The sequence below is a fragment of the Sus scrofa genome, chromosome 5, assembly GCF_000003025.6.
Source record: "Sus scrofa isolate TJ Tabasco breed Duroc chromosome 5, Sscrofa11.1, whole genome shotgun sequence".
Taxonomy (NCBI): Eukaryota; Metazoa; Chordata; class Mammalia; order Artiodactyla; family Suidae; genus Sus; species Sus scrofa.
Window position 1 is genome coordinate 100,677 of NC_010447.5, and position 18,585 is coordinate 119,261.

The 18,585-nt window shown below is 50.4% G+C and overlaps 1 protein-coding gene across 1 annotated transcript; it reads left to right on the forward strand.

The window, feature by feature from the left end:
* On the forward strand, window positions 6,427–9,654 carry ARSA (arylsulfatase A; the record flags this gene model as incomplete). Its single annotated transcript, NM_213933.1, is given in 9 exon segments — window positions 6,427–6,650; window positions 6,947–7,199; window positions 7,384–7,624; window positions 7,704–7,922; window positions 7,994–8,163; window positions 8,452–8,576; window positions 8,668–8,795; window positions 9,011–9,113; window positions 9,212–9,654. Coding segments are annotated over 8 exon segments (1,524 nt in total). The 5' UTR covers window positions 6,427–6,650; window positions 6,947–6,981.

Sequence of the window (18,585 nt, forward strand, 5' to 3'; positions counted from 1 at the left end):
AAGAAATAGCAAAAAGACAAAATAAATAAATAAATAAATAAATTTCATGTTACAATTGTTGCTAGTATATAAAAACACAATTGATTTTTGCATATAAACTTTGAAGCCTATGACCTTGTTCAATTCACTTAGTTTTATAGTATTTTTGTGGGTCGCTGCGTATTTTCTACACAAATAATCATCAAATAACAAAATATTTCCTTGATTTGAATTTTTATGCCTTTTATTTCTCTTTCTGGCCTTGTTGTAATGGCTGGGACCACAGCACAGAGTCATAGAGCTCTGCCCTATACGCTTCGCTTTGCTGTCAGTCATGCGCAGAAAATGTTTGGTGTTTCACCGGTAAGTATGATGCTGTCTGAAGGTCTTTTGTAGACACTTTTTATCCGATTTAGACAATTACCTTCTAGTCCTTCTCTGTAGAGAGGTTTTCATTGTGAACAGATGCCTGACCCTCTTAAGGAATATTTATTTATTTATTTATTTTTGCTTCTTAGGGCCACACCTGTGGCATATGGAAGTTCCCAGGCTAGGAGTCGAGTCAGAGATACAGCTGCCGGCCTACACCACAGCCACAGCCACACAGGATCCGAGCCACATCTTCAACCTGCACCACAGCTCATGGCACTGCTGGATCGTTAACCCACTGAGCCAGGGTGGGGATTGAACCCACATCCTCATAGTTACTAGTCAGATTCATTTCCGCTGTGCCACAACAGGGACTCCCTTAAACATTTAGATACCTTACACAAGAGTTGCTTACATCCCATTGGCCAGAACTGGGTCTGGCTGCAATTGAGGCTAGAAAATGTTCTTTCTTACATGAGCACATTACTGCCCCCCCCCCCCGCCCCGGAAAATCAGGACTCTGTTAATAAGGAAGAAGACATGGTGAATATCACAATCAACACCGTGCAAACACGCGTATACAATTCCAGACTGACAGTTATTGACACTTCCCCTTTTTTTTTCTTTCCTAGGGCCGCCCCCAGGGCATATGGAGATTCCCAGGGTAGGGGTCTAATCAGAGCTGTAGCCACCAGCCTACGCTAGAGCCACAGCAACGCGGGATCCGAGCCACATCGGGGAACTGCACCACAGCTCATGGTAACGCCGGATCCTTAACCCACTGAGCAAAGGCAGGGATCGAACCCGCAACCTCATGGTTCCTAGTCGGATTCGTTAACCACTGAGCCACAGTGGGAACGCCGACACTTCACCTTTTAAACTTGCTACTCTACTGTCTTCTGAGTTCTATAGCTGCCATTTTAATAAATGTTGTTATTCTTTCTGTAGGTAATTTGTTCTTTCTGGCTACTTTTAAGACTCTGTTATCTTCAATATTGTTAAATTTCAATATGATGTGCCTAGGTGTTCTATTAGTTTTAGTTATCTTGTCAGGATTTGTTGTGATTCCTGAATCTGAGGAGTTGTCTTTCAACAAATCTGAAATTTCTCTGCTATTATCTTTTTTAACACTGTATTTCTTCAGTATCTTCTATTACAACTATGCCAGACCTCATGGATAAATGTTGAAAACATTAGATGAGAAGTAAGCCATTCACCAAAGGACAAACATAAGACTCTAACTCGTGTGCTGTACCTAGAACTGGCAAATTCACAGAGACAGACACAGAATCGAGGTTACCAGGGTCTGGGGGACAGAGAGGCTCGGCAGTTAGTGTTCACGGGTACAGAGTTCTTATTTGGGAGAATGAAAAAAATTTCTGAAGTTATATTTTGTTCCTTTTAAAATATATCAGATTCTTTTTTTTTTCTTTTCTTTTTTTCTGATGCTTCCTAGTCATCTCTCATTCCTTGTTCAGGTTTTCAATTGCACCTTTTATCTCTGTGGCCATTTTTAACATACTTTCGTGTTTCGTGATTTTTAGATTGTGATCACGGGTTTTGTGAATCCAATCTGTGGGAACCTGGAGAGACTGAATGGCAGTTGGTTTCCTCCAGAGGTGATCTGCATTTGCTCCTGCGAGGCTCCAGTGCTGCCAACCTATAAGCACTTCAACTCAATTCTAAACCCCCCGGGTAGTATATATTTAAAACCTACACCCATTTGAAAATAAGTCTGTACTTATGAATTCTGAAGGGATACTTGATTTCTGTCTTGTGGTTAGGCTGTTACAAAATCTCTCATTTCTCTTTCCTGGAAAGCAGACTTTTTTTCCTAATCTTTATAGACTTACGAGTCTTTAAACATCCTGACTTTATTTAGGAATCTACATTCCAAATTCTTACATGGCATGGGCCCGTGTCCCTTTCTCTTGCCCTCTATGCGCCATTAAAACCCAAAGCTTTAATTAAGCTCCTGGTATTGAGACTGTCCCCGATATCACACTTGCTTACCCTGGTGCTTTTAGTTTCCACTTATTAGTCAGCATTTCCAAGTGTTTTGCAATAGAAGCGTTTTAGATTATATTGTTGGAAATCTGTTTTTCTTATTCAGCCACAGCAGTCAGCACATAGAGGAATTTAATGATTCTTTTCTAGGCAGATATTAAATGAAGGAATAAATGAACAGAAGGACGTCCTGCATTTTTAAATGCTATTACACACACACACACACACACAGGAGCATGACGGCAGGACACGAGGAATATAGCAGTGCTCAAATGTGCCCACCTGGTCAACCATACCCTCTCCTTCAGCAACCTGATCACAGGCTGTCTGCTCACCCCAAGTTCTGACCTCATGCGTGTATCTCCACGTGATCTCTCACACCATGGCCTCCCATTTCCTTGACCTCTCAACTCACTGACTGTAAAACCTAAGTTTTGCGTGTATAGAGTAGAGACCAGGTATGGCTAGTTTGGGCAGAAAGGAATTTAGCACATGGAATTAGTAGCTACAACGTCATTGGGAGTAGTAAAAGAAGCATCAAGCCTGAACTCCTAGAAACACACTCTCCCCCAGCAACACCTTAGAACTGGGACCCTGGGGATTTACTCTTTTTGCTGCACTCAGCAAACTGAGGTTTCAGAAAGCTGATACCTCAACTGCTGGCTCCAAGAGACCACACCTCTCGGTCAAGGCCTGTATTTCACAGCCCCTTTTGCATTTAGGTAAGCCATGTCACGGAGTTCTGGAATTGGTTTGGGTAGAAATGATGTGTGCCACTCCTAGACTTAACTCAAATACTTCCTCTTAATTCTGCATGCTCTCTCTGCACCCATCTGCGGCTGGATGTAGGCATGTAGGATGACATGAAAACCACATGTCAAAAGTGGCAGCACTTCCTTTGGCATGGGTCCCTAATATGGAGCAGAGACCACCCCCAACCCCGCCCCAGCCCGGTCCTGCCTATGTGGCCAACTGGACTTTCTAGGAGCGAAAAATGAATGTCTGTTGTATTAAGTCACTGAGATTTGGGGGTTTATCCATTCAAGTAGCTGGTACTTCCTCAGCTGATATAGGAGAGGAACTCCAAGAGCCTTCATTGGGCTTCCCACCTTCAGAGTCCTTGTCTAGATCAACAGGTAGTGTTGCATTGGCCAGCTGCTCAATATATCTACTCAAATAATTTTCTTGAAAACCAGGAAAATTAATACAAAATAATTTACGTAACCACTGTGTCCGTCGTGAGATGGACTGTGGCTCAAAACACATCTCCTCTGACTTCCAACACCCCCTCTGATCAGTGGACTCTGGGGGCATCCGAATGTCTGGGTTTTGGCTCATAGCCAGTGCCCAGAAACCCCCGAGGGCATGAGGTGTCCCCTCCCCTAGTGCATGCCCATCCTGGCCAAAGGCCATATCTCCTGCCGAGGGCGGGGAGGTGGGTACAGAGAGAAGATGTGCTACACCCCTGGCTGTTTCCTCCAGGTCCTTCTCTCTGGCAGAAGACTCTGGGTCTCTGAGTGACTCATGTCCAGGAATTGGAAGAGAAGCTGCATAGTGAGTCAAGTCTGGGCACGTTCCTGAGACCCAGGGTCTTTCTACCACGGCCCCCACCTCCACTACTGCTGCCCTCTGGGTCTGTCATGGAGGGGGCTTCACGGCCGATGAGCCAAAATTCTTTGAGGCCACCCCGTTCTGCTTGACTGTGATGGTGACAACAGCTGTCTGGCCATGTGGCCTCCGCCACCCAGTATCTTTTCATCCTGTTTCATTTCCACCCCACAAAGTCAGGTCCCCAGAGCCTTTCAAGGCTGTCGCAGCTTCCGGGCCCACTCCAGAGCACACCTTTTCAGGTCTTAGCGAGGGTGTCCTCCAGGCCTCACAGAGGTCAGTTAGAGGACAGCGGAGCAGATGGAGCACAGAACTCTCCTGTCGCTCCCTGTCTTTAGATGCCTTTTCCTCCATTAAGCCAAAGAGCTTCCAGCGTCTTGGCTTCCTTCAAGTGGGCTGTCATGAGCCCTGGTTTTCATTACCAGAGCAAAAACAGTCAACACCATCCTGGCCCCTCAGATCCAGAACCTATGCTCATTGTCAGTTTTGCCTGATTTAGGATCATTTTCCTCAAATATCCAGGGGACAGGAATGACGGTTGCTGAGGGCAAGGAGGATGGAGCAGACCCGAGGCGGGTGGTGGAGGCATGCACAGATGGCCTCCGGTGTTCTGGGTCCCCCACATCGGCCAGTCGCAGGAGCCACTGCAGAATCCCTTCAAGTGGGCCGAGTGTTCTCCATGAAGCAGCTGGCCCAGCCCACCCACCCCAGGCAGGCCCAGGAAACCAGGAAACGGAGGCCACTCCCTTGTCCTGGGTGCAGAAACACAAGACCCACAGGCTCACTTGCAAGGCCCTTCTCCTGACTGTGGGTCTTAGTTCCAAATTAGTAACATCCAGAGTCACTTCCCGCACCCTGGCAGGCTGCCTCCTGCCGGGGCTCTGTCCCAAGCTGACCCTCCTGTCGGCTCCAGCAGCAAAGCCAAGAAAGACTCACATCTCTGAAAGACTCAGCCGCCTGCTTTGAACAAACATAGCTGGCAGCACATGGCCCTCCCCCACCCGGAGGTCAGGGCTGGGCTGGCTCTGGGGTCCCAAGCACACACACCTGAGCAGCCTCCAGAGACAGCGGGGGAAAGCGCCAGCCATTTGCATGACATTACAACGCTGGCAGGCTCTTCCAGAGAATAAGGGCAGGTCCTCTGCTGCCTGGGGTAATTCCCAGCTTGCAGTATAAAGGGAAGAAAGTGCTTTTGGACGATTCCTTTTAAACTCCAGTTCACAGCGCCGACCAGCTGTGATAGTTCCAATTACAGGTTCAAAGATTTCTGGGCCATGGAAAAGCTCTGCCCTGGCCGCCCCATGCACAGACCCAGAAACCACACTGGAATGTGATACTATCTGGATGCAGCTTACAGAGCCCCTTCCACTGCCTACCAAGTCAGCAGCAGCCTGGAGCCCAGCCCTGTCTCCGGGAGTCCCTCCCCTTCAAATTTTGCTCCTCAACACTGCTTCTCATCCTGAGCTTTCCTCTTTCATCAGGAAAATGCCAGCTCCACAGCCAGGGCTGGGCCTCAGTGGACACTCTCTTGGCCCCCACCCAATAACCAGAGGCCTTTCAAGGGCCCTACCCACTCTCTCGCTGGCCCAGGGTCAGTAACCGTGGAATACCCTCCCCGACCAGTGCCCAAAGCCTGCTCTTCCTGAGGTCAGAACTTGTGGGGGAGCATGAGACCAGAAAGCTGTCTTGGGAGGGTTATGGGGGTGTGACCTTGGGGAGCTGCTGGGAACAGATGCTCTGGGGGAGTTACTGCATGGATCTTGGGGCATTCAGCTGACCTCCCTCTTACTCTGACACAGTTAAACTGTAGACCACGAAGGTGAAGAAATTCATCGAAGCCTGTCTACCGGTGGAGCCAGGACCAAACATCTCCTCTTTCTATGCGTTTTTCTCATTGCTGTAACCTGGAGGCAGACCAGACCCCAGATGCCCCCTCCAATACCCTAACACACAGACACACATGTACACGGAGGGGAAAGTGCTGGAAATAACTCTCTTTTCCTTTATGGCCTCGCCCATGGCGTGTAGAAGTTTCTGGGCCAGGGATTGAACCCGTGCCACAGCTGTGACCCAAGCCGCTACAGTGACAACACCAGGTCCTTAACACGCTCCGCCACAAGAGAACTCCAAGAATGTTCGATCTTGTATTTCAAGAAATACACCAAAGGTAGTGTGGAAGGAAACGCCAGCAGTCGGCGGACTCCAAGCTTTTCGTTTCGATTTGCTCATTCCGCACTCTGCCGGCTCACGCCCCTTAAGAAACAGTCCACACGCCGAGCGCGAACACGAGGAGCTCGCCCCCGAGCCGGGCGCCAACAGCCTCGGGACGCAGAGCGTGGCGGAGCTCGCGCACAACCGTGCCGGCGCCCTCGCCAGCCCCGCGCCACACCCACTCCGCCCTTCGCTGCCCAGGCGCGACCCGGCTCCGCCCCCTCCGCCCCGCCCCCCGGCCAGCTCCGCCCCGCGTCCCGCCCCACCCCTGGGCGGGCCGCGTCGGGTCACGGGTTAGGGGGCGGGCCGCGGGGCGGGGCTGAGGCGGAAGTGCCGGTGAGGGGCTGTGCCTGTCGCTGTTCCGCCGCACCAGCCTTCCTCGGACCCGAACTGCCCTCGTCCCGCCTCTCGGGCCCCCGCGGGTCAGTGTGCGGGGACTTCTGCCCCTGCCCACGAGCCTGGGCCGGGACCAGTAGGTGAAGAGGGTCAGATCTCCGCCGGAGAATGTGAAAGTGTCCTGGTCCTTGGGAGTCTCCAGAGAGTTGGATCCAAGGCTCCGGGCTCCTGGGTTCTGTTGGAGTCGAGGGTCTCGGTGCCGAGTTCCCTGGGACTTCAGGAAAGGAGTTGTCTCAGTCGGGGGAGGATTCGGGTCTGGGGTCTCAGGGGAGGGTAGTGGCTGAGCCTGGGTTGCTGGGGGAGGTTAGGGTCTAGGTCTGGGTCTGGGGCGTCAGAGCTAGAGCTGGCTGGAACCCTGTGTGCCTTCCCTCTCAAGGGTCTCCTGCTGCAGGCCGGTCTGTGCTGTGGGCCATGGTGGCTCTGTGGGCCCTCACTCTGGCCTTGGCCTCAGGCCTGGCTGCTACCAGCCCACCTAACATCGTGCTGATCTTTGCTGATGACCTGGGCTACGGAGACCTGGGCTCCTACGGGCACCCCAGTTCCACCACCCCCAATCTGGACCAGCTGGCCGCAGGGGGTCTGCGGTTCACCGACTTCTATGTGCCGGTGTCTCTGTGCACACCCTCCCGGTGAGCAAGGAGACGGAATGTGCACCCCAGGCGCCCACCCCTGCCCACCGGTTCCTCTGGCTTCACTCTGGATTGCAGCGGGGAGACATTCACCTCCCTCGTCTTCCGCCGCTCTCACCTCATCTCCTCTGTTCATCTCAGTCAGTTTTGCTCTGTTTCACGGACCCTGTGACTTGTCCTGCAGGGCTGCCCTCCTGACCGGCCGACTCCCAGTTCGGATGGGCCTGTACCCTGGCGTTCTGGAACCCAGCTCCCGAGGGGGTCTTCCCCTGGAGGAGGTGACCCTGGCTGAGGTCCTTGCTGCCCGAGGCTACCTCACAGGGATGGCTGGCAAGTGGCACCTTGGGGTGGGGCCTGAGGGGGCCTTTCTGCCCCCCCACCAGGGCTTCCATCGATTCCTGGGCATCCCATACTCCCATGACCAGGTAGGAACTACCAGCGTCCTTCCCTTGACCCGACAGCCCCACCCTATAGCCCAGACCTCTGAAGGAGCTGCTCCCCCAGGGCCCCTGCCAGAACCTGACCTGCTTCCCGCCGTCCACCCCCTGCGACGGCAGCTGTGACCAGGGCCTAGTCCCTGTCCCGCTATTGGCCAACCTGTCGGTGGAGGCGCAGCCCCCTTGGCTGCCTGGACTTGAGGCCCGCTACGTGGCCTTCGCCCGTGACCTCATGGCTGATGCCCAGCGCCAGGGCCGCCCATTCTTCCTGTACTACGCCTCCCACGTAAGTGCCCCTGCCCCTGCCCTGAGCTGCCTGTGACCCAACCCCACGCTAACTCGAGTCTCTACCCCCAGCACACCCACTACCCCCAGTTCAGTGGGCAGAGCTTTTCGGGGCACTCAGGCCGAGGGCCATTTGGGGACTCCCTGATGGAGCTGGATGCAGCTGTGGGGGCCCTGATGACAGCTGTGGGGGACCTGGGGCTGCTCGGAGAGACACTGGTCATCTTCACTGCAGATAACGGGTACTGTGGCTGCGGCACAGGAGGGCGCTGGGGTCTTCCCACCTTGACCGCTGGCCAAGGACATAGTGCGATAAGGGTCTCAGGAGATGCTGGCCACATACAGTGATGTCCACATGCATGTGTGTGGGAGGCCAGGGGCCACAGGTACATAGATGTGCTGGCCTTGGTAGGACAGGGAGGGGACAGACACGTGCTGGCCATTGCTGGGCAAAGTGGGTAACTCAGGAGTCTGGGGATGGGGTCACCAGGTGGACCCCTCATCACTGATGACCGCCTTGTATGTCCCAGACCCGAGACGATGCGGATGTCCCATGGCGGCTGCTCCGGCCTCCTACGATGCGGAAAGGGAACCACTTTTGAGGGAGGTGTCCGAGAGCCTGCCTTGGCTTTCTGGCCAGGCCACATTGCTCCTGGTCAGTCTTCAGGCCTCCTCCTCCTGGACTCTTGGTCCCATCTCCCCACCCCTGATCCGCACATGGAGTGACTCCAGCTGTCTACCCCCAGGTGTGACCCACGAGCTGGCCAGCTCCCTAGACCTACTGCCCACCCTGGCGGCCCTGGCCGGGGCCCCGCTCCCCAATGTCACCCTGGATGGCGTTGACCTCAGCCCCTTGCTGTTGGGTACAGGCAAGGTAGGGCCAGTGACCACAATCCCCGCCCACTTACCCTCCCGGAAATGAGTTTGGGCAGCACTTGAAGTCCCTGGGGCCAGGTGGATGCTCTGTTGCTTAACATCCACTGGTGCCACCCCTGGGGTTCCTTGGTGGGCAGGAAGCCACTGTACATCCAGGGCCCAGCGCAGAGCTCATGGCTCTGGGGATGCGGAGACCCCTGACTTTGCCTGCAGAGTCCCCGGCGGACGCTCTTCTTCTACCCGGCCTACCCAGATGAGGTCCGAGGGGTCTTTGCTGTGCGCAGCGGGAAGTACAAGGCGCATTTCTTCACCCAGGGTAACCTCCTCTGCCCCAGCCATGCCAACCCCTTGGAGCCTCAGAACCCAGCACTCCCCTCCCTCTTGCCCTGTGCACAGACATGTCCCCCTCCCCAGGCTCTATCCACAGCGACACCACTGCGGACCCTGCATGCCACGCCTCTAGTCCTCTGACTGCCCATGAGCCCCCGCTGCTCTTTGACCTGTCTGAGGACCCGGGTGAGAACTACAACCTTCTGGGGGGTGTGGCTGAGGTTGCCCCAGAGGTGCTGCAGGTGCTGAAGCAACTTCAGCTGCTCAAGGCTCAGTTTGATGCTGCCGTGACCTTCAGCCCCAGCCAGATAGCCCGGGGTGAGGACCCTGCCCTGCAGATCTGCTGTCAACCCAGCTGCACCCCGAGGCCATCCTGCTGCCACTGTCCTGAGCTCCAGCCCTGAGAGCACAGGCAGAGGCCAGCCCAGGGCCCTTTGTCCTCCCCCTCTCCCCAGCATGTGATGGTTTATCGCTGTGCTGTGAGTGGATGAAGGTGGCTCGAGAATGCCAATAACACCAGCTGACACCTGTAGGTGTGATCATTCGTGTGATCCTTGTGATAGCCCTGGGATAGGTGCTCTTCTGCTGGTACAAATTAGGGACGAGAGGCATGGAGAGGTCCAGCCAGCCTGCGGTCACTCAGCCAGTGAGAAGTTGGGCTGGGATCTGAACCCAGGCCTCTTGGCTCGGGAAGCTGTCCCCCTCCCCCAGGTGATTGCTTGTGTCAGGCAGACAAGTGTGGTGACAGGGCAGTACCAGGCGCTTTTAGGTGCCAGGACGGGCGGGGGCAGGGCATGACAAGCTGCAGACCCCAAAGACACAGAATGCCCGCAAGAGCCAGGTCTTCCCCAGGAGGAAGCACAAGGACCGCAGCACCCTGGCTCTTACCAGAAACCTGTCTGAAGGTGGGTGAGAAGTTGCACATTCTACAAGGTGAAGTGGGCTGAGGGCCCTGCCAGCTCCAAGGATGGCACATCCGCAGCTCCTGAGGCTACCCTTCAGTCTCACACACCCCTTCCAGAGCTCTGCATTTCCCACCTGCTCCTGTGTTCCCAGTTTCCTGGCTTTGCCTCCACCCCCATAGGAACCATTCTCCACCCAGCGTAGTGATCTTCTTAAAACATATCAGGTCTGGCTCCATCCCTGCACAAAACTGCAGGCTTCCGACCGTCTCACTCAGAATTGAACCCAGACTCCTTGGAATGGCCCCACACCCCACACCCTTGGCAGCTGGCCTCTCTGTAGAGAGGGTGTCCAGACTGCCCCCGCCCCGCACCTGCATGGTGGCAATGTCACCCTCATGGGGTCACCGTGTGTGGCGCTGCCAGGTCCACATGCTCCCCCAGCATTGATTGGATGCAGGGTGCTGTCAGGTGGGGGTCCTGTCCTCGTGGTAGAGACACAACAGCCACCCCTTCCTATCAGTGGACCCCCTTGACCTCTGAGGTACAAGCTCTCCTGGTCCCAGGAAGGTAGTCTGAGCCAGTCACATCCAGAGATTGGTCCAGGAGAGGCATGTGACCAACAGTCCTGGTCAGTGAAAAGTCGGGGGCAGTCAGCTGGAATCCCTGGGTCCTCTTCAGCTTTCATCTCCCCGAAGTGGTGATTTGTGGCATCACTGGCCCTGACCAGACATCGTGCGGCTGCTAAACCAGTGTCCCCAGCCACATGCCTCCAGAGCTCACAGTGTAAGACAATAAACCAGCCTGTTGAAGCCACGACTGTTGGGTCATCTATTGCTTGCAGCTATAAGCAGTCTTGCTGGAATGATGTGTGTGCAGGGTGTGTGTGCATGTGCAGGGGGTTTCCTAAGGGAGCTTGAGGTGTCAGATACCATGTGCTGAGCCCTCTTCTGTGTCCATGTGACTGTCCCATCTTTTCTGGTCTGTTTTGGGGGCTGCGCTAACCATGCCCCAAATCCTGCTATGTCTTGGAGCTGACTGCATAGGGCAGTGGTTTCCTTGGGGGCCGCCTGAGACACTGATGCTGGCTCGCGGGCCCATGTGCACTGTGGTCTGGGCGTACCTACCCACTGCAGCCTGCAGCCTCTCTTCCGGTGAGATCTGCAGTCACCTCAAGGTGCCTTGGTTTCACAATGAGGACAGAGGGGAGTGGAAGTGATCTCCGTATCACATCCAAAGCTCAAACGCTCCAGCAAGAATGAAATGAATGCAGGCACCTTGTCCAGGTCTGTTGTCCACCTGAGTGAGAGCATCACGTATTAGTTCCACAAATGTTTACATACCATGAGAGGCTGGTGTATAGTGCTGGGTCACAGATCAGCAGAGGGGACCACCCCTGCACCTGTGGTGCTTAATGTCTAGCAAAGGAAATGAGCATCAACCCTGAGTGCTCAGGCCACCTGGAGTTCAGTTATATGGAGGTTCCCAGGCTAGGAGTCGAATCGGAGCTGTAGCTGCCGACCTACACCACAACCACAGCAATGTGGGATCCAAGCCTCATTTGCAACCTACACCACAGCTCACAGCAGCAGCAGATCCTTAACCCACTGAGCGAGGCCAGGGATGGAACCTGTGTCCTCATGGATGCTGGTCAGATTTGTTTCCACTGAGCCACGACAGGAACTCCAGATTGTACCTTTCTAAGAATTTGTCCATTTCTTCTAGGTTGTCCATTTTATTGGCATATCGTTGCTTGTAGTGGTCTCTTAGGATCCCTTGTATTTCTATGATGGCCATTGTTAATTTCTTTTTTACTTCTAATTTTGTTGATTTGAGCCCTCTCTTTTTTCTTTTTTTTTTCTCTCTCTCTTTTTTTTTTTTTTTTTTTTTTTTTTTGGTCTTTTTTGTCTTTTTTGTTGTTGTTGATATTGTTGCTATTTCTTGGGCCACTCCCGTGGCATATGGAGGTTCCCAGGCTAGGGGTCCAATCGGAGCTGTAGCCACCGGCCTACGCCAGAGCCACAGCAACGCGGGATCCGAGCCGCGTCTGCGACCTACACCACAGCTCACGGCAACGCCGGATCGTTAACCCACTGAGCAAGGTCAGGGACCGAACCCGCAACCTCATGGTTCCTAGTCGGATTCGTTAACCACTGCGCCACGACGGGAACTCCTCTCTTTTTTCTTAATGAGGCTGGTGAAGGGTATATCAATTTCGTTGACTTTTTAAAGAACCAGCTTTTAGTTTCATTGATCTTTTCTATTGTTTTCCTCACTTCTCTTTCATTTATTTCTGCTCTGTTCTTTATGATTTCTTTCCTTCTACTAACTTTGGATTTTGTTTGTTCTTCTTTCTCTAGTTGCTTTAGTGTAAGGTTAGGTCGTTTGAGATTTTCCTTGTTTCCTGTTTGTATTGCTATTATAAACTTCCCTCTTAGAACTGCTTTTGCTGCATCACATAGGTTTTTGGATCATTGTGCTTTCACTTTCATTTGTCTCTAGATATTCTTTGATTTCCTCTTTGATTTCTTTGGTGATCCATTGGTTGTTTAATAGCAATTGTTTAGTATCCCCGTGTTTGTGTTTTTTGCAGTTGTTTTTACTTGTAGTTGATTTCTAGGCTTATCACATTGTTATTTCAATTTAAAAAGATTTCAGTTTTCTTAAATTTACCAAGGCTTGATTTGTGGCCCAGAATGTGATCCATCCTAGAAAACGTTTCATGTACACTTGAGAAGAATGTGTATTCTGCTCCTTTTGGATGGAATGTTCTATAAATATCTGTTAAGTCCATCTGGTCTAATGCATCCTTTAAGGCCTGTGTTTCCCTGTTCATTTTCTGTCCGGATGACCTGTCCATTGCTGTTAAGTGGAATGTCAAAGTCCCCCAGTATTGCTGGGTTATTGTTGGTTTCTCCTTTTATGGCCATTAGCAGTTGCCTTATACACTGAGGTGCTCCTACGTTGGGTGCAGATATATTCACAATTGTTTTATCTGCTTCTTGGATTGATCGCATGATCATTATGTACTGTCTTTTGTCTCTTATAACAGTCTTTATTTTATTTTTATTTATTTATGTATTTATTTATTTTTGTCTTTTTGTCTTTTCCAGGGCCTCACCCATGGCATATGGAGGTTCCCAGGCTAGGGGTCTAATCAGAGCTGCAGCCACCAGCCTACACCAGAGCCACAACAACACAGGATCCGAGCCGCATCTGCAACCTACACCACAGCTCACAGCAACGCCAGATCCTTAACCCACTGAGCGAGGCCAGGGATCAAACCTGCAGCCTCGTGGGTCCTAGTCGGATTTGTTAACCACTGAGCCATGACAGGAACTCCTCCGTAACAGTCTTTATTTTAAAGTCTGTTTTGTCTAATATGAATATTGCTACTCCAGCTTTCTTCCGATTTCTCTTTGCATGGAATATCTTCTTCCATCCTCTCGCTTTCAGTTTCTGTGTGTCTCTAGAACTGAAGTGGGTCTCTTTAGATGTCATATATGTGGGTCTTGTTCTTGTATCACTTCAGCCAGTCTATGGCTTTTTGTTGGAGTATTTAGTCCATTTACATTTAAGGTAATTATTGATATGTGTATTCTTATTGCCATTTTGTTGTTTTAGATTTGTTTTATTGGTCTTTTTTCTTCCCTTCTTCTCTTGTTCTCCTATCTTATGGTTTGATAACTATCTTTAGTGTTGTATTTGGATCGCATTTTCTTATTTGTGTGTGTGTCTATTGTAGATTTTTGGTTTGTGGTTAAAATGAGGTTTTGATACAGAAGTCTAAATATACTCATGATTGTTTTTAGTTTCTAGTCTCTTAATTGCAAAGGCATCTTCGGTATTCTGCATTTGTGCCCTCCTCTTCTCACGGTTGCTGGTTTCATTATCATGTTCATGTGGATGATTTTCTACCTTTACTATGTGATAGTTGCCTTTACCAGTGAGCCTTCTCATTTGCAATTTCTTTGTTTCTAGTTGTAGCCTTTTCTTTTTCACCTAGAGAAGTTCTTTTAGTGTATGTTGTAAAGTTTGGTGATACGGAATTCTCTTAGGCTTTGCTTGTCTGTAAATCTTTTGATTTTCTCCTTCAAATCTGAAGGAAATTTGCTGGGTAGAGTATTCTTGATTGTAGGTTTTTTCCTTTCATCACTTAAAAAATATCATGCCAATACCTTCTGGCCTGCAGAGTTTCTGCTGAAAAATCAGCTGATAGCCTTATCATGGTTCCCTTATATATTATTTGTTGCTTTTCCCTAGCTGCTTTCAACATTTTCTCTTTTTCTTTAATTTTGGTCAATTTGATTAATTTATTTCTTGGGGTGTTCCTCCTTGGGACTATTCTATGTGGTATTGTGCTTCCTGGATTTGAGCAAATGTTTCCTTTCCCAAGGTAGGGAAGTTTTCAGCTATTATCTCTTCAAACATTTTCTTTGGCCTTTTCTCTCTTCTCCTTCTGGCACCCCTATAATGTGACTGTTGGTACACTTAATGTTGTCCTAGAGTTCTCTTAGACTGACCTTGTTTCTTTTCAATCTTTTTTCTATATTCTGTTCTGCATCACTGATTTCCACCAGTCTGTCTTCCAGCTCACTTATTCATTCCTCTGCCTCCTGTGTTCTGCTGTTTGTTCCATCTAGTGAATTTTCCATTTTGGTTATTGTGTTGTTCACCTTGCTTGTTTATTCTCTAAATAGTCTATATCTTTAGTAAATGTTTCTGTAATTTAGCAATCTCTGCCTCCAGTTTTCTTCCAAGGTTTTGGATCATCCTTACTATCATTATGCTAAAGTTTTTTTCATGTAGCTTGCTTATCTCCACTTCACATAACTGTTCTTTTATGGGCCAGATGAAGGATTTTGTCTTTTTCCTTCATCTGGCCCATATTTCTCTGCCTTTTCATTTTATATAGATTTTTGTGTGGTTTCCTTTTTGCAGTCTACAGTGTTATAGCCTCTCTTGCTCTGGTGTCTTCCCCCTTGTGGGAAAAGTTGACACAGAGGCTTATTATAGGCTTCCTGATGGGAGGGGCTTGTGCCTGCCCGCTGGCAGATGAAGTGGAGTCTTGTCCCTCTGGTGGGTGGGGCTTTGTCTCTGAGTGTGATTAGAGGCAGCTGTGTGCCTGGGAGGACTTCATGCAGCCTGTTTGCTGATGGGTGGCATTGTGTACCCACCCTGTTTGTTGTTTGCCCTGTAGCTTCTCAGCCCTGGTGGATGGGGCTAGATTTTTTCAAAATGGCAGCCTCCAGGTTTCCAGCCTCCAGCCTCTAGCCTCCTCACACTGATGATTATTCCCTGGGAACTTGACCTCCAATGTTCTGCCCCCACAGTGAGCCACAGCTGCCTCCTGCTTTCCCAGGAGACCCTCCCCACAGGTAGGTCTGACCCAGATTCTTATGGAGTCCCTGCTTTGCCCTGGAACCCAGAGCACATGAAAACCTATGTGAGCCTTCCAAGAGTAGGGTCTCTGTTTCCCCCAGTTCATGGAGCTCCTGTGCACAAGCCCCACTGGCCTTCAACGCCAAATGATCTGGAAGCTCCTCCTCCCAATGCCAGACCCCTGGGCTGGGGAACCTGACGTAGGACTTGGAACACTCGCTCCTGTGGGAGAGCCTCTGCAATATAGTTACTTTCCAGTCTGTGGGTTGCCACCAGGCAGGTGTGGGATTGCTTATATCACAAAAGTGCCCCTCCTACAATCTCAAGGTGGCTCCTTCTTTGTCTTTGGTTCTTCTTTGTCTTTGGGTATAGCATATCTTTTTTTTTTTTTTTTTTTTTTTTTTTTTTTTGTAGCTTCCAGTCTATTTTGTTGCTGGTTGTTCAGCAGTTTGTTGTAATTTTGGTGTTTTTGTGAGAGGAGATGTTGAATTCTTCTCCACCATTTTGTCTCTGAATCCAAGACCACCATTCTTTTTTTTTTGCTTTTTTTTTTTTTTTTTTTTTTTTTAGGGCTGCACCCATGGCATATGGAGGTTCCCAGGCTAGGGGTCAAATCAGAGTTGTAGTTGCCAGCCTACACCACAGCCACAGCAATGTAGGATCTGAGCCAAGTCTGCCACCTATACCACAGCTCACGGCAACACCAGATCTTTGACCCACTGAACAAGGCCAGGGAATTGAATTCCCAACGTCATGGTTCCTAGTCAGATTTGTTTCCACTGCGCCGCTACAGGAACTCCGTGAGACCACCATTCTTTATAATGATCTTGCCTAATTTGCCGTAATTCCTTCCTTGATTCTTCCAAACTCTTTCTGGCTCCAAGCAATGGTATTTATAAAAGTAATGAGTGCTAGGAATTCCTGTTGTGGCTCAGCAGGTATCTATGAGGATTCAGGTTCGATCTCTGGCCTCGCTCATTGGGTTAAGGATCCAGTGTTGACGCAAAGCCACGGTGTAGGTCGCAGACACGGCTCAGATCTGGTGTTGCCGTGGCTCTGGTGTAGGCTGGTGGCTGCAGCTCTGATTCAACCCCCAGCCTGGGAACTTCCATATGCCGTGGGTGCAGCCCTAAAAAAAAGAAAAAAAAATTGTAAAAAGGTAACGAGTGCTAACTCCCAGGAGTGCTGTTCTTGGCCTGACAGGTGAGCTCACTCGAGTCTCATAATGACCCGATTAGATGGGTACTTTCGTTGTGGCCAAAATAACTTTTTATGTTTGAGTTTAATTAACATATCTTTACATTTTAATTTTTAGTGGTTTTTTTTTTGTGAGTGTTTCTATTTTCATTTGAGGGTGCCTAAGAGCAACCTATAATGCTTAAAACAGTTGACATGCTTGTTGCAGAGAAAAAAGGAAGTGAAACTGTCAGTCCTACCTTCACTGAATGACTGTTGCCTTAATGTTTCCTTTCAGCCTTTTTCTTATGCCACACCCACAGTGTGCAGACGTTTCCAGGCCAGGGGTCGAACCCAAGCCACAGCAGGGAAAACGCTGGATCCTTAACTTTCTAGGCCACCAGGGAACACGCCCTTTCAGACTTTTTCAATGTAGCATAGATTTTGCGTATTTATTTTTCCTTAATAACATAACAAATATTTTCTGTGTTATTACTGAATGTTTGTAAGCACACTTTTTTCATAATCTGCCTAATGTTGCAGTTAGGTAAATGTACTTTAATTCAGTTAACCCTACTGGTTAATATTTAGATGATTTTGTGCTTTCAACATTGTATTTTACTTTTTACTTTTTGGTCATTCCCAAGGCACTTATAAGTTCCCAGGCCAAGGACTGAACCCACACCACAGCAGTGACAACACTGGGTCCTTAACCTGCTGAGGCACCAGGGAACTCCCAAAGCTTTTCATTTAGGATGCTATCCTTGGCTGCACTACGAGAAGTCAGAGTCCTGGCATGGGAGGCCTCCTCACTTACCACTCTGGCCCTGCAGGCCCAGCAGGTATGTCAGGTGCTGCACCAAGTTCTGGGTGGACATTAGCCACGTCCTACTCTCAGACTCACAGTTGGCAGCCTCTGCCAGGGGAGCAGGTAGGACCCAGCACACTCCAACATGCAGAAGGAGCATCGCCCAGCAACATGCAGAGAGGGACAGTGAATACTCTCGGGACGCTCAGTTTCCGGGGCAGAAATGGGGTGAAGAGAAGAGAAGGCAGGAGAGGGGTGGGGATGAGGTAGGAGAGGTTCAACAGGGAGCCCACAGTAGCGTTTAAGATGGTGAATGGCCTGCTCAAGTTTCTGTTTAAAAACTCTTGTCTGGTTGCAGGTCCTGGTGGATTTGTAGATGCAGGTGGAGGAAGGGAGCCTGGAGGAGGCTGCCTGATGCACAGAGATCTAGGCAGAGGAGTTCCCACTGTGATGCAGTGGGCTGAGGATCCCGTGTTGCCCCAGCTGTGGTGTTGGTCGTAGCTGCAGCTTAGATTTGACCCCTGGCCCAGGAATTTCCATATGCTACAGATGTGGCCCCCCAAAAAATCCAGGCAGAAACTCAGGCTGGTTTCTTTTTTAGGGCTGCACATAAGACATATGGAGGTTCCCAGGCTAGGGGTCAAATCAGAGCTGTAGCCACTGGCCTATGCCCCAGCCACAGCAGTGCCAGATCCGAGCCGTGTCTGCAACCTACACCACACTTCACGGCAATGCCGGATCCTTGACCCATTAAGTGAGGCCGGGGATCGAACCTGCGTCCTCATGTATACTAGTCAGATTTGTTTCCGCTGAGCCACAATGGAAACTCCCTCAAGGTGGTCTGATCCAGGCAGAGGTGGGGAGGCGGAGGGGCAGACCTAGGGGTGATGTGCTGGAGGTGAGGTGATAACAGGGGAGCAGTCTAGAGTGACTCCAGGACTCCAGCACAGGCAACTGGAAAAAAATAGAAAGCACAGAACATAGAACAGAGGCCCATGAGGAAAAGGTGTAATTTGGACGTGTCCCTGGCCCCACCAGGAACTTCCTTCTTCTGCACCTCGGTGCCCTTGTTAGGGTTGCTGTGTATACAGAATTCCACAAGGCCCCTGGCCAGTGGCTGGCAGAGAGAGTGCTCCCAGGTGTCAGCTGCGGTTGGTGAGTTAATGGGCAGCACAGAACTGAACCAAGCC